General features: G+C 41.8%; 2 protein-coding genes across 3 annotated transcripts in view; both read left to right on the top strand.

Annotated features, from left to right (window-relative positions):
* The first annotated feature begins 3,299 nt into the window (after positions 1–3,299).
* On the top strand, positions 3,300–7,369 carry naif1 (nuclear apoptosis inducing factor 1). Of its 2 annotated transcripts, none has more exons than XM_052108079.1 (3): positions 3,300–3,853; positions 5,969–6,013; positions 6,095–7,369. In XM_052108079.1, the coding sequence occupies exons 1-3, from the start codon at positions 3,409–3,411 to the stop codon at positions 6,553–6,555; spliced, it is 951 nt and encodes a 316-aa protein (XP_051964039.1). In that variant the 5' UTR covers positions 3,300–3,408; the 3' UTR covers positions 6,556–7,369. The 2 variants fall into 2 exon arrangements, with proteins under 2 accessions (XP_051964039.1, XP_051964038.1); XM_052108078.1 differs by having other exon boundaries at positions 6,092–7,369.
* Positions 7,370–17,336: 9,967 nt separating this feature from the next.
* eeig1a (estrogen-induced osteoclastogenesis regulator 1a) overlaps positions 17,337–27,500 on the top strand; it is a 13,584-nt gene continuing 3,420 nt past the window's right edge. Inside the window, exons 1-6 of the mRNA XM_052108214.1 lie at positions 17,337–17,470; positions 20,691–20,811; positions 21,058–21,087; positions 25,181–25,297; positions 25,393–25,439; positions 26,074–26,207. Of these exons, the coding sequence (XP_051964174.1) occupies positions 17,337–17,470; positions 20,691–20,811; positions 21,058–21,087; positions 25,181–25,297; positions 25,393–25,439; positions 26,074–26,207 (583 nt within the window). The remainder of the gene's footprint in view (positions 17,471–20,690; positions 20,812–21,057; positions 21,088–25,180; positions 25,298–25,392; positions 25,440–26,073; positions 26,208–27,500) is intronic.

Genomic DNA, 27,500 nt, shown 5'->3' with positions numbered 1-27,500 from the left:
ATTAAAGTGTTAAATATTTTGTTGTCTCACACTCAAACTACTGGGAACATTTCACACATCGAAAGAAATAGACCTGAAACATAGAGTTGTGAGAGATATCAGCTGTTGCTTTAGCATCTGTGGGAAAGATCAAGTAAGCTCAATGACAGTAAGCACTCGTCTTCTGTCATTTTTCCCATTAAAAGAAGGAGAATTTGGTGAAAAAATAGCTTACGATTGCATGATAATGGTTTCCCACCATTGTGATTCCAAAATACCACATGTGATTTACATTTATGCATTTGGCAGACACTTTTATCCAAAGCGACTTACAGTGCACTTATTACAGGGACAATCTCCCCGGAGCAACCTGGAGTTAAGTGCCTTGCTGAAGGGCCCAACAGTGGCATCTTGGTGGTGCTGGGGCTTGAACCCCCGACCTTCTGGTCAGTAACGCTGAGCCTCAACCACTGAGCCACCACTGCCCCCATGTGATATGACATTACATTACATTGCATTGCAGTGTTCAGTGCTTGCTCTGGAAGAGAGAGAGAGAGAGAGAGAGGCAAATGACGATGAGAAAAAGTCTTAATACAAAAGTATAGTAGGCTATGTGCAGTTTCACGCTTCATGTGATTTTCTTACATTTCCCTCACGACACTGTGATCATTGGAGAAATAGCCTGCACTATTTCATATTAAGCATTTTCTCGACCATAAAAACCCATTATAATACATGGTTGCTTAAGACATAACATAATAAATGGAGTGGACACAACCACCATTGTGTCCTTGAGCAAGACACTTAATCCAAGTTGCTCCGCGGGGATTGTCCCTGTAATAAGTGCACTGTAATTCACTTTGGATAAAAGTGTCTGCCAAATGCATAAATGTAAATAACTAAGACTTGTAATAAGACAGTGGCCATGTAAGGGAAAATGTATGTTTAGTGATATATATTTTTTAGCACATTAGTCATATACTGTTTACAAACTGATGAGATTAACTGACAGAGGTCAGTCATTTTAAATAGTGTCCTACAGCAGCTGTGTGGAGTTCCGAACATCTGGAGAGGCTGAAATTTCGGATCTGATTTGAGCTTCCGATATGTTAAAATATTTGTGCGACTAAACCGTATGTGACTGCCCGACTGAATGTTATGTAGTCATTCAAAACTATGAGCATGAAGTAAGAAACACTGACGGTTTTTTGTCCTAAACACCTGCTACTTCTACAGATTGGACATTTATGAAGTAAACAATGACCGACCTCACAACCCTAAACCTAACCGATAGTGTCAGAACAAGCATATGCGAAATGAGAAACACAGCCACGTCATTGAACAGTGCTTCAATAACACTTTTGCCGTACGTGTCAACTCGGGTGCACTTCAGGATTCATACACCGCTTCTTTACATCACAAGTGCAACGCTTTATCCGTTGAGCTACCGCACAATTTGATCGCACTCGAACAAGCTTGTAAATGTAGTTCAAATGAGTCACGCTCTGTAGTAAAAGTGTTTATATGTCATTAGATAGCATTGTGTGAGCAACAGGGTGAAAAGTATGTGTTTATAAACTGACAATCTGCTGTTTTACTCATGATTTGAGTGAAAGTGAATAAAAGTAATTGCTGTTGTAGCGCCTCTAGTGCTCATTCCACCAGGAAATTGCCATGTCACAGTTAACGTGCCACATAAAAATTATTTTGCAAAAATTTAGTTATTGTAAAATGATTCTTTGACCAGGTTACAAATGCCACTGGGGAGAAATATGACCGCCATCAGAGACATTAAAAAGGCGACTTAACAAACAAATCGAATTTAACAACATCATCTCTCACGCATTCCCCTCTCTTGATTTCATTCTCACAAGAAAAAAAAAGTTACTTTTTTAATACTTACAATTTAATGTGAATACTTTTTACTTTCACTCAAGTATGTTTTTGGCTAGATACATGTAGGCTACTGGGCTCATTATATCTCGACTCATACTGTATATAAGGACTCAACCTTGGCTAAACATTAGTTTTTTTGTGTGACATAATTATATATTCACTGTTTTCAGAATTAATAATAAATGGCCTAGCTCAGCCACATATTTTCAGGTACCAGGCCTAGTAATTCCATTAAACATGTATCTACTTGGACACAAGACTGGGAAACACTTGAAGTGCATCAATAATTAATTTCAGCAACACATTTTATTCTGTAAATCACAATTATGTGATGAATAAATGGCCTCGTGACAAAGATGGCTCAAATGTTTAGCGCCAAATCAGGTCAAGCAACAGAGCTCAACAGTCTGGTTCCGGAAGTAAAAATCCCATTAATTAATCCCCTAGACGAATTTATTTTCAACGATAACTTATAAACCTTTAAAGACAGACCTACCAAGAACTCCGATGTCGTTCATAGATAATATATGCAATCCATCTGCGTTATTTCAACTTCATTGTTTAAATATTGTGTTTGATAGCGGAATTCATGGTAAACAACTACATTACCCATAGTACAGCAGAGAAAGCTTCACCAATCAGAGAGCCGTGTCCAACGAGAAACCCGCGAAATATGGCTCAGAACGACCGTTCGCTCCCATGACGCACTGCGAATGACTTAATCGAGTCTGTCTCTCTTCAACCTTAAATTGTTTTTACATAAGTTGAATGGTCAGAAAAGAAACCCAACGTTAACCTATATTTGATAGACTTACAAGGAAATTACAAAATGAATAAACGTTGTAAAAATAGAAAGCCAAAATATGTATAAAGATCTTTAATTTGTATAATTTAACGTAATGATTTGTATTGAAATCCCTATCTATTTGTGCCCCTCCTCTTTTTTCTTTATACTTTCTATATTGATATTATAAATCGTGTCATTTGTAAATAATAATAAAAAAAAATCACAATTTTGTTGTCCAATAAAATCTGATTTTCCCCCCAATAAAGGTCCTGAAAGAGTAAATACATTGTGAACCACTGTCTTTCTTAATATAATATATTTTTTGTACGTATTTAAAAGTTTTTTGTTTTTGTGACGATTCTCCGTCTTGTTCTATTGTTGTGACGCTCTGTTAAACTGAAGATGTACACTTGTGTTGTACATTTTGCATTTAAAAAGATGTGTTATGAAATTGCGCCCTCTTCTGGCTGACATAAAGTCTACCGCAGAAGTAGATTGAGCACAAATTGACCAATCACGAGAAGTAACGTCATCAGGGATAAGCCAACTCAACCAATAGAGATCATTCTAGGCGCAAAAGAGGCGGGATATCCGCCATCGTTGGCCGCAAACGTTGTTGTTGTTGGAAGAAGTCGATTCAAGAAGCCATTACGCTGCGCAATTCAGTCGGGGGGAAAACAACTTACTAATTTTACGTATTTTACGCAATTTTATAGTTTACCCCCTAAGCCCAATAAACACCCATAATGGCATCTCAAGCCAAAAAGAGAAAAACAAATTTCTCCGAAAGGGAGGTGGAGATCATCGTGGAGGAGATGGAGAAGCAAAAACACATTTTGGTGAATCATTTTAACGCAGGCGTGACGCACATCGCGAAGAACAGCGCGTGGATGGAGATCCTGAAGCGCGTGAACGCGGTCACCACCTGCCAGCGCGAGCTCGCCGAGATCAAGAAGAAATGGTCCGATCTGAAGACGGAGGTGCGGCGCAAAGTGGCCCAGGCGCGGGCGGCCATGGAGGGCACGGGCGACTGCACCACCGTGCCCGTTATCCTGACCTCCATGCAGCAGCGCATCTGTAATCTGCTGGGCGAAGCGACTATTATTAGTCTGCCGGCGGCGGAGGCGGGTGAAGCGGGCGCGGCGATCACAGTGCCCATCAGCTCCGCCGCCACCGTCACATTAACGCAAAGTAAGACACTGGCGTTACTGCTGCGTAAATTTAAATGCGTAGAATTGCAAAGAGCACTGGCGTTTCAGTTTAGTGCAGTGTCTATAAAATGAAAGGTATAGTGTATGGTAGGGTTTAAGATTTATTATTTGTTTATATATTGTATTAAAGGAATATTCCGTGTTTAATATATGTTAAGCTCAATCGACAGCATTTGTGGCATAATATTAAATACCACAAAAATATTTTCGACTCGTCACTCATTTTCTTTAAAAAAAGCAAAAATTGAGGTTCCAGTGAAGCATGTGCAATGGAAGTCAATGGGGTCAATTTTTGGAGGGTGAAATGTGATGCTTATAATTTTATAAAAGCACTTATATTAATTCTTCTGCTAAAGCTTGTGTATTATATGAGCTTTAAAGTCAGTTAAATCTCTGACAACATTACGTTGTCATGTTACACAGAAAAATGATTAAGCGATTTTATCACACTAAAATCATGTTAACACCAGTGTTGTGTAAGTTACTCTAAAAGGTAATTAACTACTACTAATTAAATCTTCTACAGTGTAATTAGATTACTCTACTAATTACTCGGTCTGAAAAGTAACTGCATTATTTATGACTAATTAGTTTCTTAAACCCTGATCAACCTCGACCAGATAAAAAAATACAAGGATAGACATGAAACTGTTCTTTTAATTCTTCCAAATAAATAATATAAAATCATATAAATTATTCATGAGCAGGCCAAAGAATTTAAAGGGGCGGCGTTAAATTAGAAAACATATATTTTAACATTAGACGTTAAATTTCGATTTTAAATTCACTGTTGTTTTAATATAGAATCGTTCTAGAGTCTATACAGTATTTAATGCAATTACATCAGAAGTAACTAATTAAATTACTGAAAAATTAAGAGTAATCCTGTACTTTTTTCAAAGAAAAAGTAATTGAATTACAGTAATGCATTACTTCGTAATGTATTACACCCAATACAGGTTAACACGCATATTGTGTGTACATCTTGTTTCTACTCTTTTGAAACTAAATAAATATATTAATGTTTACGAATTGGACCCATTGACTTCCATTGTAAGTGTTTCACTCTAACACAGATTTGTGCTTTAAAAAAAAAAAGGAGGGACGAGTCTAAATCATTTTTTGTGTTAATCAACATTATGCCACAAATGCTGTCCATTGAGCGTCACATTCCATTGTACCGAACCCGAATATTCCTTTTACTAGATATTGACAATACTAACAAAATAAGTACTCTCCTAAGCAACCAAATTGACCCGGTTGCTAGGGAGGGTTGAGTCACATGGGGTAACCTCCTTGTGGTCGCTATAATGTGGCTCTCTCTCTCTCAATGGGGTGTGTAGCGAGTTGGGCGTGGATGACGCAGAGAATAGCGTGAAGCCTCCACACGCTCTAGGTCTCCGCGGTAACGCGCTCAACAAGCCACGTGATAAGATGCGCGGATTGACGGTCACAGACGCGGAGGCAGCTGAGATTCATCCTCCGCCACCTGGATTAGGCGAGTCACTACGCCACCACAAGGACTTAGAGCGCACTGGGAATTGGGCGTTACAAATTGGGAGAAAAAGGGAAAAATATATTCCTTATCGGAAGTATGAATAGTTTACGTTTGTACCGTGGTATTTCCACCTGATATCGCTGCGCCGTGGTACCTCATTGTACAGTTTTGTACTCCGTAAATTGTGTAACATATTATATTTTAAATGCTCTTGCGGACTTTGAAATAAGGTAATTACTTGTGTTACACAAATTCCTATGAATTTGTTTGTTTCTGTGACATTATTTAAAACTTTTCTGTGAAGTGTTTTAAAAAGTAACTTACAAGTAAAGTCATTTACATTTATGCATTTGGCAGATGCTTTTATACAAAGTGACTTACAGTGCACTTATAACAGGGACAATCCCCCCGGAGCAACCTGGAGTTAAGTGCCTTGCTCAAAGACACAGTGATGGTTCTTTCAGAGAAGTAATTAGTAGTGGATTAATTTTTAAGTAACTTACCCAAATGTCATGCTTTAATATTCATTGTATAGGTACTGTTCAAGACTGAAACAAAACTTCAGTGTTCAAAAATACTCTGATTCTCTTTGCTCAGGCATTCAACCAGCGGCTGCAGCGTGTGAGATTAAAACTCTCGAAGGTATTTCAGTCTTCTAAATAATAATTAAAAATAATAATAAAAAAATAAATATTCAAATGCGTGTAAATATGCCTGCAGCAGAGGCGACGTACCACACGCTGGAGGAAGGCATGGTGGAATACTGCACCACGGAGACGCCCGTGGCCGTCACTGCAGAAGCCCCCGTAGAGATGCTCGCGGCACAGGCCGAGTGTTCGGCCAAACCACAGGAACTGAAGAGCCGCATCGCACTCAACTCCGCCAAACTCCTTCAGGAGCACCGCGTCACCAACCTGCACATCCGTGAGATCGGCCAACACCTGGAGAACCAGAACGACCTCCTGCAAATGATCCGACGCTCTCAGGAGGCCCAGGCCTGCGCCCAGGAGAGGCAGGCCCAGGCTCTGGAGGGCACACAGGCCGCCCTGCTCGCCCTCATTCAGATGTTCAGACCAGCGCTGAAGGACTTGAGAAAGTTTCTACAGAACGCAAACGTTGCGACTGCTGCAGAGACTGGGGAGGGGGTCGAAAATGTGCCAGCGCAGACAGAACATGGACAATAGACCAGAATACTGTATGTGTGTGCGTTTGGCTTTCTGAATGTGTTTGTGTGTGTGTTGGACAGATGTGGTCTTTAGGAATAGACTGTCCATTGTTGTACAAGAGAGTGCACAGTGCCTCCGAAAATGATGAGAAAAATGGGTCTTTTACTACATTTTAAAAGAAATGTCAAAATATGTAATATACACGCTTTTACTTAAAAGCTCATTTTTCTTTTGATTGTGTATGTATATATATGTTTTTTTTTGTACTGTAAGTCTGCAAGGTCTTTCTGTTCAGAGCCTGGGGTTCTTTTTTTATTTGGCTCACTTAAAAAGCAATTAAATATTGGTGTCATATTTTTTGTACAGTTGCATAAAACGAAGAAAGAATTGTTTGCATGGAAAATCCCCCCCCAATTGTTTTCTAGGTCAAAGACTATATCAAAATACAATTTCTACTGTTTATGTGTCAAATTTGAACCTTCTGGAGAAGGAAAATGCCTCTAGTTACCTGTCGTAAGGCCTTTAAAGACTTAGTGGAGGTATTTGTTTCTTGTAGCTGTGTGGCAGACAACTGACAAAATCTAATTTAAGCATGCTAAATAAAGAGACTCTTCACACTCTTGTATGAGCCTAAATTTGGCATTTTTTGACTCAAAGCACACTCCTAAAAATAAAGGTTCCTCAATGGTTCTTTGCATGACCATACGTTGCCATTGTTTGTGTTATATATGTTTTTTGGAGATAAAAGTTCCTACATTATAGGTTCTTCGGATCAGTATGTATTAGTTCATGGGTTAATTAAAGGCTCACCCAAAAATAAAAATTCTCTCATTTGTTCATCCTCATCCCAGATGTGTTATGACTCTCTTTCTTCTGCTGAACACAAAGATTTTTAGAAGAATATTTCAGTTCTGTAGGTCCATACAATGCAAGTGAATGGTGACCAGAACTTTGAAGATCCAAAAAGCACATGAAGGCAGCATAAATGCAATCCATATGACTCCAGTGGTTTAATTGCGGCAAGTATTGTCTTCAGAAGTGATATGATAGGTGTGGGTGAGAAACAGATTAATATTTAAGTGCTTTTTTAACCACAAATCTCCACTTTCACTTTCACATATGACTCCAGTGGTTTAATCCGTGTCTTCAGAAGTGATATGATAGGTGTGGGTGAGAAACAGATCAATATTTAAGTGCTTTTTTAACCATAAATCTCCACTTTCACTTTCACATTTCTTTTTTGTTTTTGAATTTGCATTCGTCGTGCATATCGCCACCAAGTGAGCAGGGAAGATAATTTATAGTAAAAAAGCATATAGTATAACACAGTATAGTACACAATGTTAATATTGGTCTGTTTCTCACCCACACCTATCATATCACTTCAGAAGACATGGATTAAACCATTGGAGTTGTATGGATTGCATTTATGCTGCCTTTATGTGCTTTTTGGATCCTCAAATTTCTGGTCACCATTCACTTGCATTGTATGGCCCTACAGAACTGAAATATTCTTAAAAAAAAAATCACCATTTGTGTTCTGCTGAAGAAAGAAAGTCACACACATCTGGGATGGCATGAGGGTGAGTAAATGATTAGAGAATTTTAGGGTGAACTGTCCCTTTAAAACACCAGTGCAGTGAATTTTCTTAAGAACTGGAGAATAAAAAGATATTTGTTAAATTTTGAAAGGTTCAAGGCCAGACATGGGCAATATACTGCCCACGGGACAGATCAGGCCATCCACATGGTTTAATGTGGCCCGTGGCTCATTTATCGTAAAAGCGTTTTTATTTTTATTTTTATTCATTAAAATAAATGTATAAGCTCAGCCTTTATTCAGTTGTTTAATTCCTGATAGAAAAGTATCTGTCTTTGTAGAGTAAAACAATACTTTAGGCAATTGCAGAATAGTCCCATTAGTCACAGATACACTTCAGAAAATTGAGTACACAACAATTTCTGGGCTTAAAAGATACAAAAACCAAATGTATGTGAAAGTGGAGATGCAGAACAGTGTATCTCAAAAGGAATACAATGTGGCCCCCCAATGCAATACTTAAAGCCCGATGTGCCCCCTTTACCAAAATAGTTGCCTACCCATGTTCTAGGCTGTAAAACGCTTTATAGTTATGATTGGAACCTATTTTAAGAGTGCTGAGCATCCTCTCTCCATAATTTAGGACTTGAAATTGCAGCTTGACTGTAATTTACTTCATCACCACTAGAGGGAGACTAGAGAGCACACTCACTGCACTGGTCTTTTAAAGGGACAGTTCACCCAGTTCATCATTTACTCACCCTCATGCCATCCCAGATGTGTGTGACTGTCTTTCTTCTGAACACAAACATTTTTAGAAGCATATTTAAGATCTGTTGGTCCATATAATGCAAGTGAATGATAGCCAGAACTTTGAAGCTCCAAAAAGCACATAAAGGCAGCATAAAAGTAATCCTTTGGCCGCTATAGACTTCCATTGTAAGTGCCACTCTCTAACTCATATTTTTGCTTGTTTTTAAAGAAAACGAGGGGCAAGTCAAAATAATTTTTTGAGGTAATCAACATTATGCCACAAATGCTGTCGATTGAGCTTAACTTGTATTGAACCCGGAATATTCCTTTATTTTTTGCAAATTAGAAAATAATTAGAAAGTGAAAGTGGAGATTTATAGTAAAAACGACTTAAACATTGATCTGTTTCTCACCCACACCTATCATATCACTTCTGGAGACATGGATTAAGCCACTGGAGTCATATGTGAAAGTGAAAGTGGAGATTTATAGTAAAAACGACTTAAACATTGATCTGTTTCTCACCCACACCTATCATATCACTTCTGGAGACATGGATTAAGCCACTGGAGTCATATGTGAAAGTGAAAGTAGAGATTTATAGGAAAAAAAAAACGACCTAAACATTGATCTGTTTCTCACCCACACCTATCATATCACTTCTGGAGACATGGATTAAACCACTGGAATCATATGTGAAAGTGAAAGTGGAGATTTATAGTAAAAACGACTTAAACATTGATCTGTTTCTCACCCACACCTATCATATCACTTCTGGAGACATGGATTAAGCCACTGGAGTCATATGTGAAAGTGAAAGTGGAGATTTATAGTAAAAAAACGACCTAAACATTGATCTGTTTCTCACCCACACCTATCATATCACTTCTGGAGACATGGATTAAGCCACTGGAGTCATATGTGAAAGTGAAAGTGGAGATTTATAGTACAAAAAACGACCTAAACATTGATCTGTTTCTCACCCACACCTATCATATCACTTCTGGAGACATGGATTAAACCACTGGAATCATATGTGAAAGTGAAAGTGGAGATTTATAGTAAAAAAACGACTTAAACATTGATCTGTTTCTCACCCACACCTATCATATCACTTCTGGAGACATGGATTAAACCACTGGAGTCATATGTGAAAGTGAAAGTGGAGATTTATAGTAAAAAACGACTTAAACATTGATCTGTTTCTCACCCACACCTATCATATCACTTCTGGAGACATGGATTAAACCACTGGAATCGTATGTGAAAGTGAAAGTGGAGATTTATGGTTAAAAAAGCACTTAAATATTGATCCGTTTCTCACCCACACCTATCATATCACTTCTGGAGACATGGATTAAGCCACTGGAGTCATATGTGAAAGTGAAAGTGGAGATTTATAGTAAAAAACGACTTAAACATTGATCTGTTTCTCACCCTCACCTATCATATCACTTCTGAAGACATGGATTAAACCACATGAGTCGTATGGATTGCTTTTATCCTATCCCTTTAAGTTCAGCAAAGAACCATCTTGTTATCAAGAACCGTTGTTTGGCTGGATAGGGTTCTTGAGTGGGTCATTTTTCTTTTTGGAAATTAAAAATGCTCATAATGTTTTATTGTTGGTTGTTCAGATCTGTGCATTGGTTTCATGGTTCATAGGAGCAATTAAGAATCATCTGGTCTGGTTGTAAAACCCCATTTGGGTCGTAATTAAGGACATGGCTTCAAATCATCTGTTGATTCAGTTGATGTTTAATGAAATTAAAGCTGGTAATGCAAGCGATCTTATTCACAGTTAATATTTGTTCTGCTTCTCAGTCACATCAGGTACATCTGAGACATTTAGATGAGGATGTAGATCATAACATGATGTGATCAGAGGGAAGTGAAGACAGACGCAGACAGGATCAATTCCAGATGGAGTTTCTGTTGCTATTTCGGCATTTCTGCTCCCCTGTAACTGTTACTTGTAATTTTGTAGTAACTTGTAATTTTGTAGTCTGGTGATACCTCTTTATATGTCCCATTCTACAGTACAGGGATCGGTGGATATCATAAACACCCCATGAAACGGCTTTCCAAACCGTTTTCTTTCTTGTGTTGACCTACAGTATGTACAGTTGAAAGAGGGCGTTTGTGCCGGACATATCAAAGGACCTGTCCATTAAAAAAACTATAAAATAGCCAAAAGGCTTTAATTTACATCACATCTGTGAATCGTGATTTGCTACATGGTTTGTTGGTTCCAGGTGATTTTATTTTATTTTTATCATCTTTTCTCCCAATTTGGAATTCCCACTACTTAGTAGGTCCTCGTGGTGGCGCGGTTACTCGCCTCAATCCGGGTGGCGGAGGACGAGTCTCCAAGAGTTGACTCCGCTTCTGAGACCGTCAATCCGCGCATCTGATCACATGACTCGTTGTGCATGACACCGCGGAGACTCACAGCATGTGGAGGCTCATGCTACTCTCCACAATCCACACACAACTCACCACACGCCCCATTGAGAGAACCACTAATCACCACCACGAGGAGGTTACCCCATGTGACTCTACCCTCCCTAGCAACCGGGCCAATTTGGTTACCCCATGTGACTCTACCCTCCCTAGCAACCGGGCCAATTTGGTTACCCCATGTGACTCTACCCTCCCTAGCAACCGGGCCAATTTGGTTACTCCATGTGACTCTACCCCCCCTAGCAACCGGGACAATTTGGTTGCCTAGGAGACCTGACTGGAGTCACTCAGAACATTTGATTGGACAAGAATCTGTGAAGTGCAAGATGATGTCATCAACATTTTTGCTCTGTTTTCCCGGACGAGAAAGACTCGATTTTAAATCACTATATATATCTGAAAAGTAAACGTTGTCAATGTTTAGTGGACAACAAAACTCAAATTTTGATTTCAAAAAGGCAACGCTGTAGATTGACTCTTGAGATTTTCAAGAATGAATATCAGGATCATTGAAATGAAGACAGCGATTAACCGGAAATACAATTAAAAAAAAGTCCCATCCTTAGTTGTTAAAGGATGGGACTTCCAGAAATGATAATTCTGTCATCACCTTCATGATGATCCAAACCTGCATTCCTTTGTAGTCTTCTGTGGAACACAAGAGAATCATTGAAGATGGTTAAACTATCCCTTTAACGTTAAGAATATTTATAGAGCGCTTATAAACATTTATCAAAATAGATACCACACACACACACACACACACACACACACTCACACACGCATGCACGCACACACACACACACACACTCACACACACGCACACACACACACACACACGCACACACACACTCGCACACACACACTCGCACACACTCACACACACACACACTCACACACACACACACACACACACACACACACACACACACACTCACACACACTGCACACACACACACACACACGCACACACACACTCGCACACACACACACTCGCACACACACACACACACTCACACACACACACACACACACACACTCACACACACTCACACGCACGCACACACACACACACACACACACTCGCACACATGCACACACACTCACACACACACACACACACACACTCGCACGCACACACACACACACACACTCGCACACACTCACACACTCACACGCACGCACACACACACTCACACACACACACACTCGCACACACATGCACACACACACTCACACACACACACACACACACACTCACACACACACACACACACTCGCACGCACACACACACACACACACACACACACACACACACTCACACACACTCACACACACACACACACACACACACACACACTCACACACACTTCATACATATGAACGTAGTACTTTCTAAAAATAGTAGTTTCTCATAAGAATGTTGTTTGGGTCGAATCGTTGCACCCGCCTGTTACCCAGCACATAATTAAGTGGGTTTGGTTTGCAGTTAAATAAAAAACTTCAGTCTCATTCCTCATGCGCTTTCACAAGTGCTTGGAGATTATGGATTTAGAAGATTAACTGATTCTGTACATCGCTCACAGCAAAATCTGTGAGATTTCTGCCACATGCTTGTTTCATGTTTCACAAGCTACTGTACAGAGAATCAGACAAATATACATATTATTTTGTGGTAATGAAAGTTTTGCCATTATTTACTCATGTAAAGCGTGTTACAAACCTGTATGCCTTTCATTCTTTTTTTAATTCTCAGTCACCATTAGAGGTCTGCACGGGCCTTAAAATGAAACCCTAACCCGAGTGGCCCGATCCAACCCAACCTAAACGATACCGTCAGATTATAAACCTGAACCCGAAATCGCTCACTATCTTTATAATTTCTTCTCCTAGCAAGTGCTGTTGCAGTAGACTGTAAACATATAGGCAACATTTGTAACAGTACTGAAACTGTAAACATACACAGATTTAACAAGGCATGGCAGCCCTTGGAAAAAAGCATGAACAAACTGTTTATGTGCTGAAAATGTGTCTGGTGCAGAACAATCTGGAATAATATGAAACAATACAACACAACACAGTGTTTAAACAGTGCCAGTCCTGCGCGAGACGCTGAAGAAACAGCGAGACACGCCGCAACAGTCAAAGACATTCGACCAGCATGTGTTTACATTGGAAAACAATGGGAATAGACGTGTGCAAAAACACGTTTGGTGTGAACGGCCCCTAACTCGTCCATTCTAAAATGAAAACTCTGTCATTATTTACTCCCCTCATGTTGTTCCAAACCCACACGTCACCAGTTTTCACTTTTGGGTGAACTATCCCTTTAAGAGACAATGACCTGTTCTGGATTTCAGACAATGTTCTTCTTTGATGAAGGTGTTTTCAAATATGAAAGCAACATGAATTCAAAGATACATTTCTAAGAACTTGGCTCATGGATTTATCAAGTCGTTTTTGTTTTTTAAATGGTAGTTTATCAAACAATGAAAAAATAACACGTCTTATCGTAAATAATCAGGTAAGTTTAGAACATAAAATACAACTTTGCATGCAAGTTTTCAGTGTTTACAGTTTTATGTCTTTCTCCTCTATAATTCTACATAATAATCTGCAGTTTTAAGGCACGCCTGCTATTTTGTTCTCCTTAAAAGTCACCCATAAAAAGAGTCGAACCACTGGGTGTATCGTAGCGGACCCACAGCCTGCCTCGTGCCACATGTGCGGTTTTCCACTAATTGTGAAAGCTGTGTGTTTTACCAGCGTGCTCTCGGCAGCGGTGTGTTTGTAGATCCTGACAGGCTGTACTTCAGTTTAATCACAGGTTTTCAAGCTTCAAGCTTAATGTGCTCATGTATTTAGGCTTTTTTCAAGCTAGCTGTCACACTTTTTACTTTTTACCTTTTACTTTTTACTGCACAGCCATTATAAACCTTAATGTTGTCACACTATGTACTACTGTGCGACCCCGTGCCAGAAATCAACAGATTTTAGTAATGGATTGTAAAGGGATCAATGGAAAGGAGGTGGCGAGAACCGGCTTGACGATATAAATAATATTTTTAATGATAAACTTAAACAAAAGACAAACACACACATGACGGACATGTCCGTAAACTATCTCTCTCTCCCACACAATCCCCTGCAGTCGACCTTTAACCCTCTCGGAGGCTTGATTAGCCTAATACGGGACCGGGTGTGTAGGATCACGACCGGCCCCGCCCTCCGCCCTGCCACATTCCTCCCTCGTTCTCTCAGGCTGGGGGCCCCCGGCCTGACGTACACACCCCCCCTTTCCCTGGTGGAGGGCGTGCTTTACGTCTAGTCTGCTGGCAGGTCATCCCCGTCTACCTGGACGAGGGAGGGGACAAGGGGAGGGAAACAGAAATAAATAAATGGGGGGTACTTCCTGTAACAGTGTAGTACCCCCCCCAAAAAAACACTGTAAAATTTAAAAGAGGGAAAGGCCAATGAAGAGCGACAGTGAGAGAGAGAGATTGTTCCTCGGCCACTCCTCCACCCTCTATCGGACGACAGCTGTGCCTCTCCGGGCGGATCAGAGGCAGTCCTCCAGCCCCTGACGGATGGAACGCCCCGCCGCATTCTCGGGGAACAGAAGGGGTCTCCCCCGGCCCTGGCAGCGGTTCTCACGCTCCAGGCGGTCGGCCGTGAGCCCCTCCCCGCTCGCGGTCGGCGGTCATAAACCCCGCTGCGTGTCAGTGGCCGGTAGGCGACTCCTGCTCCCCTGGCAGCAATGGAAAGGAGGAGGCGAGAACCGGCTTGACGATATAAATAATAGTTTTAACTTAAACAAAAGACAAACACACACATGACGGACATGTCCGTAAACCATCTCTCTCTCCCGCACGATCCTCTGCAGTCGACCTTTATACCTCACGGAGACTTGATTAGCCTAATACGGGACTGGGTGTGTATAATCACGACCCGCCCTCCACCCTGCCACATAGATCTACCCATCTTGGTGTAAAAAATAAAATAATAACACTGCTACCTTTTTTTTTTTAACTCCAAAATTTTGACCCCCTCTACAAATGAATGGATCACTCAGTAAATATTGATCCATGGCATTTCATATTTTGGCTTTCACCATTTTTTGTGTTTATCTTTCTTCAAATTGTTTTTCAATATAATGAAAAACATAATTTTTTTTTTTAAATCTGGGAAAGTTTCTGAAATTTGTTTGACATGGAAATGCTCAATGGCTGGCTGAAGTCACCAGATTGGCAGATTTCTACACAATTACCAGGAGTCAGGGTGCTCTGGTGTTTGTCAGTAAGTAAGTCATTTGCAAGGTCCCAGGCTTCAACATTGATAAAAGTTAAATCGTTAAAAGATATAATAGTTTTGGGGTCTGGGTATCTCAGCGAGTATTGATGCTGACTGTCACACCTGGAGTCGTGAGTTTGAATCCAGGGCGTGCTGAGTGACTCCAGCCAGGTCTCCTAAGCAACCAAATTGGCCCGGTTGCTAGGGAGGGTAGAGTCACATGGGGTAACCTCCTGGTGGTCACTATAATGTGGTTCTCGTTCTTGATGGTGCGCGTGGTGAATTGTGCATGGATGCTGCGGAGAATAGCGTGAAGCCTCCACGCGTGTTGCGTCTCCGCGGTATGTGCAAATTGACAGTCTCAGACGCGGAGGCAACTGAGATTCGTCCTCCACCACCCGGATTGAGGCGAGTCATTACGCCACCACGAGGACTTAATGGACACCATGCATAAGAAACCCTGAATTCAAAATAAATATGCTGTAGATATTGAGGCTGTGTCTTCTTTTATATAATTTTTTTAATGTTATGCATCATGTTTAATACTATACCTATTTTAGCTCTATGTACATTATTCCATGTTTATTTATATCAATGCATCTTTTGTTATATTATCCAAGCATTCAAAAACAGAAGCTGGGTTCGGGTGTTTGTTTGGAATATACTCATAGTAAAATGCATGCATAAATATAAAGACAGAAGACACTGGACGAATGTAAAAGTAGTGCTCTCTAATCATCACCCATGCACACAAAACACTGATTCTATATTCCTCAAAAAGCATCAAAAACATAGAAAAACCTCCAAATTAGGTACATTTCTGCCTTTACTGCATAAAATATATTAACGACAGCTACATGCTTAAAGGGCTATTTCACCCAAAAATGAAAATTCTCTCATGATTTACTCATCTTTAAACCATCCCAGATGTGCATGACTTTCCTTCTTCAGCAGAACCGAAATGACGAATTCTTTCAGCTCTGTTTGTCCATACAATGCATGTAAATGGGTGCCATTAGACAGCTGGCTGTTTGACGGTCCAAAAGTCACATTTAGGCAACATAAAAGTAATCCACACGACTCCAGTCGATCAATTAATGTCTTCTGAAGCAAACTGATAGGTTTGTGTAAACAATAAATCAATCTTGTTTTCAATGATGATTCTCATTACCGTAACAGACATTATTTTTTACCGTAATACCGTATAAAAGATGCTGTTGTATAACGATTTTACATATTAAAACTTGTGAAAATTAAAGGCGGCACCAAGGGAGTACTATTGTGATTTATAAATACTTTACAGTTTTTAACCACATTGCTGTAATGAGAATATCATATTGATATCATATATTCATCTATATGGAACATATCATTTCTTATATGTTTCTTTTGATTTTGGAGTATTATAGGGCTGGTAAATATTTATTGTTTTGACAGAATCACCCTGTCGCATTGTTTGGAAAAGAGCAGCATGAATAACTACTTTTGTGCTCTACTGACGAAAGACAGTCATACGGGTTTGGAACAGCACAAAGGTGAATAAATGATGACATAATTTTCATTTTTTGGCTGAACTATCCTGTTAAGCTTGAAATGTAGCACACGACTTGGTACATTTCACCTTCTCTTATCCAGCGATGTCATCCAGCACAAACGGGAAGTCAGCGGATCTGTGTCGGGCAGGGAGAGTTTTGGAAGGTCTGCTCTGCTCTGTGACATGAGGTTGTCTGATTGGAGCGTAGCACTCGGGGGATGTTTGTACAAGCCCTGGCAGGATCTGACATTGGCCCGCCGGGCTCCACTGACTCTGACACGGGCCTGAGCTACAGGATGAGAGATAAGAATCCTGTTTCAGCACAGCACATTTCTGCCAGAGTGAGTCATCTGTAAAACTACAGCCAAATTACAGGCCTTACGAAATCTGATTACACACACTGCGTTTTCATGCACGCTCTTACATTATTGGTCTAATGATGCGTTCTTTTGAAAAACAATTGTTTTATCCCCTTTTCTCCCAATTTTGACCTAATTTCCCACTACTTAGCAGGCCCTCGTGGTGCACCAGCTAGATTTTATAATCATTGTTCACCCTTATTTATCATCGACTCTTTACTGATAATAAAGTGTTAATAATAAACGTGGCTTGACATTTTGACGTTTTGACGCAGGCTGCCTGACCAACATCTAATGCATATTTATTCCACTTGCAGCTCGCTCACAGATCTTTTGTACACTCTAAACTGTCCCGAGTCTCCCACAATTGTCCCATTGAGGAACGCTTGATTAGGATTGCCTTTGGTCGGCGTTTGTGGAAATATTTATTATAAGGTTGCTGCCACCGTGGAGTGGTGGTTGTGTAGTGGACTAAAGCACATAACTGGTAATCAGAAGGTTGCTGGTTCGATCCCCACAGTCACCACCATTGTGTCCTTGAGCAAGGCACTTAACTCCAGGTTGCTCCGGGGGGATTGTCCCTGTTATAAGGGCTCTGTAAGTCGCTTTTGATAAAAGCGTCTGCCAAATGCATAAATGTAAATGTAAATGTAAATGTAAAAAAATGCAATATGTGGATCTACATTGCTTTTAATACCATTTCATATGGATGACTTGGAATTTTGGGAAGTAAACAAATGTGAGTGGTGCTTGCCAGAGCAAAAGTCGCCATGATGATGCTAGTTTATTTGTTGGTGGTTGCTAAGGCGTTGCTAAGGTTTTGTTGAGTGGCTTTTATCACATTGTATGGGTGTACTGGGTGCTTGCTTGGAGATTTCAAGGTGGTCGCGTTCTGGCCACCCTCAAGGAATGTGGTGTAACCCCTTCTGCTCTCCCTTGAGTGTTGACGTGGATGCTAGTCGATTGTGGTTACTATAGCGATGCAACAAAGTGCCATGTCCCATGGAATGTTGTAAAAGAATGTGGAGGGGGGGGGGCGACCACATCTGGTCTGATAACAAGTCCTAGATGAGAAGAACCACACAAGAGTCTCTCTCTGCTGGTTTAATGGCAACCTCTGATGGCCCCGGACGGATTTATTAACCAATTCAATGGTACTTGAATGTGTGTGTGTGTGTGTGTGTGTGTGTGTGTGTGTGTGTGTGTGTGTGTGTGTGTGTGTGTGTGTGTGTGTGTGTGTGTGTGTGTGTGTGTGTGTGTGTGTGTGTGTGTGTGTGTGTGTGTGTGTGTGTGTGTGTGTGTGTGTGTGTGTGTGTGTGTGAACTGGAGTGGTGGTGTAGTGGTCTAATGCACATAACTAGTAAACTGGTAATCAGAAGGTTGCTGGTTCGATCCCCACTGCCACCACCATTGTGTCCTTGAGCAAGGCACTTAACTCCAGGTTGCTCCGGGGGGGGATTGTCCCTGTAATAAGTGCACTGTAAGTCTCTTTGGATAAAAGCGTCTGCCAAATGCATAAATGTAAGTGTGTGTGTGTGTATATATTTGTCCCTTGAAGTAAGCTAAACTTGAAAATTATTCAATTGCATGTGTGTGAATGTGTATAAGCGAATGTGTTTGAGCGTGAAGACGGATTAGGAACAGATGTTATGGTTGGCGATAAGCCAACGTTTCGTAGACTGGGACGTCTGCGTGAGTCTGCTTTGCTTCTCTCGTGTAGCGCTGATGTGTACACGCCAAATCTCTCATGACGTGTTTTAATATCCTTCGACAGGTTCATTTCATCCAGCTGCTGTCGAAGGCAGGTTAGGGTTATTTCAGGCAAGTTTATATCATTCTAAAATATAAATAATACTACATTTTTTACATACATTTTATTTACAGATGAAAATGTGAGTGGCGCTTGTCCATGGTGCTGGGTTGTTGTGGATGGTTGGCAAGGCGTTGCTATGGTGTTTTAGCACACTACTTTGCAGTTGGCGTTGCTAGGGCCTTCTAGGTGGTTACTACTGTCGATTGCTGCTTACTGGCAAAATTCCAATTAATTCCAATTAATTCTATAGGTTTTCAGGTCCGCCCCGATACAAAATGCGAGTGCTGATACCGAAATCCTATTATTAAGATAATTGCTTTTATTGGCCAATATGCTAATTGGCTGATTGCCTGGGCATTGCCATCTGGTTTCTAGTTGGTTGCTGTAACGGGGTAAGGGATGGGCTAGGTGGACGGCAGCGGCGAGGACTGCGCGACAACGCATCCCTCCTTCTTCTTTCCGGGTGTCGGCATCAATGAAATGGGTCAAGGATGGGCAAGGAGGAGGCGGGAACCGGCTGAACTGTCAACGTAAAGGTTTAATGATGTAAATGAACAACATAAAACATAAACACAGACACACAACTGGTGCCTCCGGCTCCCCTTTATCTCGCTCTCCCGCTGGTCTGCTAATTCAGCGCCGGGCACCATCACGGCCCGGCCACGCCCTCCTCATCGTCACAGTTGCTTACTGACCCAGGTCAAAGTTTATTTAGGGATGCACCGATACAAAATTTGTGTGCTGATACCGATTCGATTATTTAGAACAACATTTGCTAATACCGCTAATTTGGTGGTTCTGATTTTTTATGAAGTAAAATGAAATAATTGGCCCTGACCACCAACAGTTTTTAAACAATCGGCTAATTTCCGAGCTTTGGATGGATGGCTGATGCATATTTTTGCATAGCAGATGGTCAGAACCTCATGAATATTCAATAGTGTTGGTTCTTCATGTCCTAGACAATCATGAGTTTGTGTGTAGAAACCATATTTGACACAGAGCTTGTGCATTTGTTTAGTAAATAGACTTCGTTTTGCTGTCTTCATCAGAGGAACAGAAGTTGGTGTATCAATCATTTACTCTGTTTGACATTACAGCGTATAAAACGTCTCAACCACATGAATATCCTCCACAATATTGAACTAAATGCTTAAAAATGGCTCTAAACTTGATTTAATTCCCTTTTGTTCGGTTGAGGAAACGTGTGGTTTTATTGATCTCAACTTGTTGCCTTTAAAGAGTCACAAACTTCCCTCGAACCCTCAATCCATAACTAGCCATTAGACTCAGTAGAGAAAAGATATCACAACCAACATCAACATATCTGTTGATCAATATACTTCATCGTTCTGTCTGGACCTGTGCGAATGAACAATCTTTCGTCTGTCGCCCCACAGAGAAGAAGTCCACCAGAACTCTGTCCGCTGGAGAAAGAGGTTCTCTTTTGTGTGCAAAATGAGCGCCAACCCAAACACCGGAGTCCTGGATCCCTGTATGTGTCGAGTCTCTGTGCGGAAGGTAAGATTCATTCTTAATTGGGTCTCATTGATGTGGGGTCAGATTTAGGTAGGTGTTGCCAAGCTTGAGTTGTATTTGGAAACAAAGTTCAAGACAACGGTTTCATCACACGTTGTCAGCTTGAAGTGTTGATTTATGATGTTTAGTGAACGCTGAGCGGGGAGTTTGGGTGAGGATCTGTTTAGGTGTGTTGAGATAAACATTTAGAGCACTCGCTCAACTTGACGCTTCCTGTTTTCATTACAGGAACTCAAAGGAGGAAAAGGATATTCAAAGGTGAGTGAAAGGCTTTCCATGCCTTTCCTTTCTCTACATTTTCGTATATAGTAAGTACTGGCTCACCCAAAAATCCTGTCATTATTTACTCACCCTAATGTCACTCCAAACCGGTTTGACTTCCTTCCCAATGCGGAACACAAAAGGATTTTTTAATCTTCACATCTTTGTCTATTCGCCATGTAATGCAAGCGAATCGTGACTCGGGGCACTCAAGCTCTCAAGCCCCATAAAGGACCAAAAACCCACCATAAAAAACAGTTTTGTGATTGTATGAAGCCTTATGATAACTTACGACGAAGCAGTTTGTGGCAGGGCGGAGGGCGGGGTCGTGATCCTACACACCTGGTCCCGTATTAGGCTAATCAAGCCTCCGTGAGGTATAAAGGTCGACTGCAGAGGATCGTGCGGGAGAGAGAGATCGTTTACAGACATGTCCGTCATGTGTGTGTTTGTCTTTTGTTTAAGTTTTATATTAAACTATTATTTATATTGACAAGCCGGTTCTCGCCTCCTCCTTTCCATTGACCCCCTTTACACTGGTGCCGAAAACCCGGGAAGGAGGAGGCGAGAACCGGCTTGTCAATATAAATAATAGTTTAATGAAAACTTAAACCAAAACACACAAACATAAACACATACAGGACAGACGCCTGTAATTTTCTCTCTCTCTCTCGAACCGTCATCACCGGCCGCCTTTATCCCTCGTGCGCCCCATCAGGCCGATTGGGGACCGGGCGTGCGACATTCTAGCCCGACCCGCCCTGCTCACTCCACACTCCTCCCGGCGTTATCTCAGGCCACCTGCATGACGTACATCCCCCCCCTCTTTCCCTGGGGAGGGGCGTGCTTTGCGAACCATCTGCCGGCTGGTTATCCCCACCTTCCTCGACCTGGGAGGAGACAGGAGGGGAAAACAACAACAAAAACAAAATAGGCGAGGGAAAAGTCCAACACAGTGCGAAAGAGAGAGAGAAGCAGCACACTCACCGGTTCTCGGATGTACCGTCGCATGGTCCTCAACACTCCTCCACACTCTCCAGCGGATGACAGCCGCTCCTCTCCGGGTGAACCGGAGTCAAACCTCCGACCCCCAGTGGACAGAACGCCCCTCCGCTTTTCTGGCGGCACGTGGGGACACTCCTCCGCCCCTGGCAGCGGCCCTACCGCTCCAGGCGGTCAGGGAGTTGCTTCTCTCCTCCCCTCGCGGACAGCGGTCTTCCCTCGACCCCTCCGCGTTTCTGGGGAGCGGCACTCCTCCGCCCCTGGCAGCGGCTCCATCGCTCCAGGCGGTCGGGGAATCCAGTCCCCACTCGCCCCACGGACAGCGGACGTTCCCCGCGTCAGGGCGGTCGGGCTACTCCGTCACCCGGCAGATGGCAGCGGTGCTCCCCTGGGTGGACGGCAGTGTCGAGGACTCTGCGACGGGCATCCCTCCTCCTTCCCGGGTTTCGGCACCAATGTAAGGGGGTTAAGATGGGCAAGGAGGAGGTGAGAACCGGCTTGTCAATATAAATAATCAGGCCGATTGGGGACCGGGCGTGCGACACTCTAGCCCGGCCCGCCCCCCCTCCACTCCACATAATAATAATAATAATAGAAAAAAACTATTTGCCAATGGGGTACGAAAACAATCTTTTAAGCATAAACTGCACCAAATTTAGTTTGATTTCTCTGAAAAAAAGACTCAATTTGCTCTATTTTTGTGAGTGCACCAATCGCAGCTCTACACACAATGACTGTGCGCTACGTCTTATCCAATTTCCGAGAGAACGTTAATTCTCAGTGTTTGCTGTGCAGTGTACATCTGTGGATGTACTCTATGTAAATGAAGTGCCGCAAAGCATCATTTTCTATTTTCTGGAGAAGTAGGTCATTGCGAGAAGACGTTTTAAAAAGTCAAAACTCAGTTTCTATATTTGAAGTTTGAATGTTTCACCAGCAGGTGGGAATAAAATGTCCAAACTCTGAAAATAGAGCATCAATTATAAAATATGAGATTTGCAAATATCACATTGACATAAGTATTCAGACCCTTTGCTATGACACTTGAAATTTAGCTCAGGTGCATCCCATTTCTCTGGATCATCTTTGAGATTAGAGTCCACCTGATTGATTGGACATGGTTTGAAAAGGCACGCACCTGTCTATAAGATCTCACAGCTGAAAATGCATATCAGAGCAAAAAACCAAGCCATGAGGTCAAAGGAACTACCTGCAGAGCTCAGAGACAGGATTGTGTTGAGGCACAGATCTGGGGAACACTACAAAAATGTTTGCCTGCATTGTAGGTTCCCAAGAGCACAGTGGCCTCCATAATTCTTAAATGGAAGAAGTTTGGAACAACCAGGACTCTTCCTAGAGCTGTCCGCCCGGCCAAACTGAGCAATCAGGGGAGAAGGGCCTTGGTAAGAGAGGTGACCAAGAACCCGATGTTCACTCTGGTTGAGCTCCAGAGATCATGTGTGGAGATGGAGAAACTTCCAGAAGGACGACCATCCCTGCAACACTCCACCAATCTGGGCTTTATTGCAGAATGGCCAGACGGACGCCTCTCCTCAATGCAAGACACATAAAAATGTGCCTAAAGCACTCTCAGACTGTGAGAAACAAGGTTATCTGGTCTGATTAAATGAAGATTGAACTGTTTTGCCAATTCCAAGCGTCATGTCTGGAGGTAAACAGGCACCGCTCATCACCTGCGCAATACCATCCCAACGGTGCAGCATGATGGTGGTCGCATCACGCTGTGGGGGTGTTTTACAGTGGTAAGGACATGGGGACTGGTCAGGGTAGAAGGAAAGCTGAATGCAGCAAAATACAGAGATATCCTTAATGAAAACTCTGGATCATCTCTGGAGAGACCTAAAAATGTCTGTCCACCGACAGTCCCTATCCAACCTGACAGAGCTTGAGAGGATCTGCAGAGACGAATGGCAGAAAATCCCCAAATCCAGGTGTGCAAAGCTTGCTGCATCATACCCAGAAGGATTGTAGGCTGTAATCGCTGCCAGAGGTGCTTCAACTAAGTACAGATTTAAGGGTCTAAATACTTATTTTAGTGTGATAATCTGCACAAATCTGGTTTTTGCTTTGTCATTATGGCATATGAAGTGTAGTTCAATGTGATTGAAAATAGTTTCAAGCATTTTAGCATTTAGCAAAAAATTAAGGGGTCTGTATACTTATTTCCTCCATAAGTTATTCTTTATAAGTTTGGACCCTTATGACCCCTGACCTGCCAAACACTACATATTTTATCTTGGTGACCCCCTCCTATTATTGGACACTTTCAGTTGTGGAATACACTGGTGAATAGTGTTTTCTACTATCGCATCGGAAACAAAAAAACATTTGCTTTTGCGTGACACCTCAACCACAACAATAAGTGTCAGTATAAAGTCCAGTTCAAATGGGGCGGTTGTGGCTCAGGTGGTAGAGCGGGTCGGCCTCTAATCACAGGCTTGGGGGTTCGAATCCCGGCCCACATGACTCCACATGCCGACCTGTCCTTGGGCAAGACACTGAATCCCAAGTTGCTCCCAATGGCAGACTAGTGCCTTGCATGGCAGTTAAATAACTTAAGTTATATATAGGCATTACCAGGCCTGTATAGATTTAGTGCATGGATTTATTGTAGTGCTGACGTGTTGCTTCCGTCTTTAAAGGGATAATTCAGCCCCAAAAAAATAATCTTTCATTATTTAGGCATCCTTATGTTGTTCCAAAAGATGTTAGGGACTGACAGCCTCAGTCTCCATTCACTTTCATTGCATCTTTATTCCTTACTAAGGAAGTGAATAGTGACTGAGACTTACATTTAGCCTAAAGTCTCTTTTATTTACACTTTTGGGTGGAACATCTCTTTAAATCTGGATTTAGCCACTTAAGTAGCCTAAGTGAATAATTCGAAGTTTCTAGAAAGAGAATGAGGTAGTTTGCGAGTTAACAGCATCAGAACAAGCGCGGTGCACGATATGGCAGCCACATTACAATCGGCACATATTCCACATGTCTGGCATCATGGAATGATCGGAATTCCGTGCTTGAAACTGAACCGCCAACTGTTCAACGTGTGCGTGATGTTTTCAAGATGGGCTTCACTGATCTGAACATGGCGGAGTTTGCTGGCTCGGGCTCCACCGTGCGCTGCTGTCTGCTGGAGGGATACGATACCAGAAACACCCGCCAGGACAACTCCATCCTAAAGGTCAGAGGTCAAGCAGGAGCTGACATTACTGCAGCGTTATTCTAAGTGTAATATTGGTTTGTGGAAATATCCAGTTCTGTCTCATCTTTCTGAAGGTGACCATTGGGATGATGCTCTTTTTTGGAGATCTGTGTTTTAAAACGTGAGTGTTTGTTTTGTGTTGTGCTGCAGCAATGCAGGGTGTAGCGCCCCCTTTTGGTTGGTAGTTGACAATGCTGTGTTTTGGCTTCTGGGTAACAAACCCAGTACTTTAATTTGGAAACATATGATGCATGTAAGATGGCAATAAAATGGTTAATAGCAAAGGGATGACTTTTAATTAATCAATTGCTCAAAATAAGTCCTGGTGTTAATTTGAGTATCTTTTTCTGGCATGTAGCTCTGTGTGGTGGCTGCATGTTTTTACACTCAGAAAAGCGCAGTTTTTCATTGCTTTTTCACACATCCAAAAATATAATTCAAACTTGTTGGTGAGAAAACCTAATTTTAAAACATATAGCGACATATTTATTATTTGAGTGCTATATGGAATTGCTTAAATGTGTTTGTTGCTTTTAAGCAACATTGTGTGACAGTGGAATGGATACCATTGTGATGTCACACATGCAGCTACGATAGAGAATAATGCCGTTGTCATATGTTGTTTTTTTGGTATTAGTCATTATTAAACTAACAGAAATTATTAATCTGTGAATGCATAATGCACCAAAAGGGTGTTAAATGTCTTGCTCGAATGTTTTAAAGTTTTAAAAGTCTTTTTTTTCTTCTGTGGTAAGTCCTCCAAGTACCGCCAAATGTACATCTGTGGCCGGTCACGACTCTTCCCTACAGCCGGACTGTAAAGGAGAGCGAACAGCTGAAGTCGTTTTACCTCGACTGGCAAAACCAAGACCTTCTATACTCAGTTCTGGCAAGTGCTCACATGTTATTAAAGACAACTGTCTTTCATAAGTGATCCGAAACCTTGCTATCCAATTTATTTGTCCAATTGTTGCTTTCCTTTTGAAATAGTACTGTATTGGGAGCATGGCACAGTAATTGTATAGGATAGGAACACTATGGCACTTTGATATACAGTGCTGTGAAAACGTATTTGCCCAATAACAGAAAAGTTATCCAATAACAACAGGGCCTGTGTGAAAAAGTATTTCAAAGAACCCCAGTGATAGCCATTATCTCCAAATGGAGAACACTTGACACAGTAGTGAACCTTCCCAGAAGTGGCCGACCTTCCAAAATTCCTCCATGAGCACAGCGACGACTCATCCAGGACGTCACAAAAAAGCCTAGGACAACATCCAAGGAACTGCAGGCCTCTCTAGCATCACTAAAGGTCACTGTTCATGACTCCACTATCAGAAAGACACGGGGCAAAGATGCCATCCATGGAAGAGTGGCGAGGCGAACACCACCACTAACCCAGAAGAACATTCAGGCTCGTCTGAATTTAGCCAAAACGCACCTTGATGATCCTCAAAACCTTTTGGGAGAATGTTCTGTGGACTGATGAGTCGAAAGTGGATCTGTGTGGAAGACAGGGGTCCCGTTACATCTGGTGTAAATCAACCACAATCATACCTACGGTCAAGCATGATGGTGGTAGTGTGATGATGTCGGGATGCTTTGCTGCTTCAGGGCGACTTGCAGTAATTGAGAGAAACATGAATTCTGCTCTCTACTAGAAAATCCTAAAGGAGAACATCCCGTCATCAGTCCGTGAGTTGAAGCTCAAGCGCAGCTGGATTATGCAGCAAGACAATGATCCAAAGCACAGGAGTCAGTCCACCTCTGAATGGATCAAAAGAAGCTAAATTCAAGTTTTGGAGAGGCCTAGACAAAGTCCCGACTTGAACCCGATTGAGATGCTGTGGCAGGACCTTAAATGGGCAGTCCATGCTCCAAAACCCTCCAATGTGGCTGAACTAAAGCAGTTGTGCAAAGAAGAGTGGGACAAAATGTATCAGTAGTGTTTGGCAGCAGTTGTTGCTGCTAAAGGTGGCACAACCAGCTATTAAGTTTAAGGGGACAGTTAGTTTTTCATATGGGTGATACAGGTTTTGGATAACTTTTTTGCTTCAATATATATACAGTACACCATTCAGAGTAAATTCTAGAGACTGTTGTGTGTGAAAATCCCAGAAATACTCAAACCAGTCCGTCTGGCACCAACAATCATGCCACGGTCCAAATCACTGAGATCACA

Source organism: Xyrauchen texanus, chromosome 37 (assembly GCF_025860055.1).
Source record: "Xyrauchen texanus isolate HMW12.3.18 chromosome 37, RBS_HiC_50CHRs, whole genome shotgun sequence".
Taxonomy (NCBI): Eukaryota; Metazoa; Chordata; class Actinopteri; order Cypriniformes; family Catostomidae; genus Xyrauchen; species Xyrauchen texanus.
The sequence above is the reverse complement of the archived record's forward strand: the minus strand, read 5'-3'. Positions and strand labels throughout refer to the sequence as shown.

What these genes read in the sequence shown, in the direction of transcription:
- naif1 (XM_052108078.1), top strand. Translation starts at nt 3,409, where the DNA reads ATGGCATCTCAAGCCAAAAAGAGAAAAACAAATTTCTCCGAAAGGGAG. An exon ending in CACCGTCACATTAACGCAAA is followed by an intron (nt 3,854 to 5,968) that starts GTAAGACACTGG and finishes CTCTTTGCTCAG; the next exon opens with GCATTCAACCAGCGGCTGCA. An exon ending in TGAGATTAAAACTCTCGAAG is followed by an intron (nt 6,014 to 6,091) that starts GTATTTCAGTCT and finishes ATATGCCTGCAG; the next exon opens with CAGAGGCGACGTACCACACG.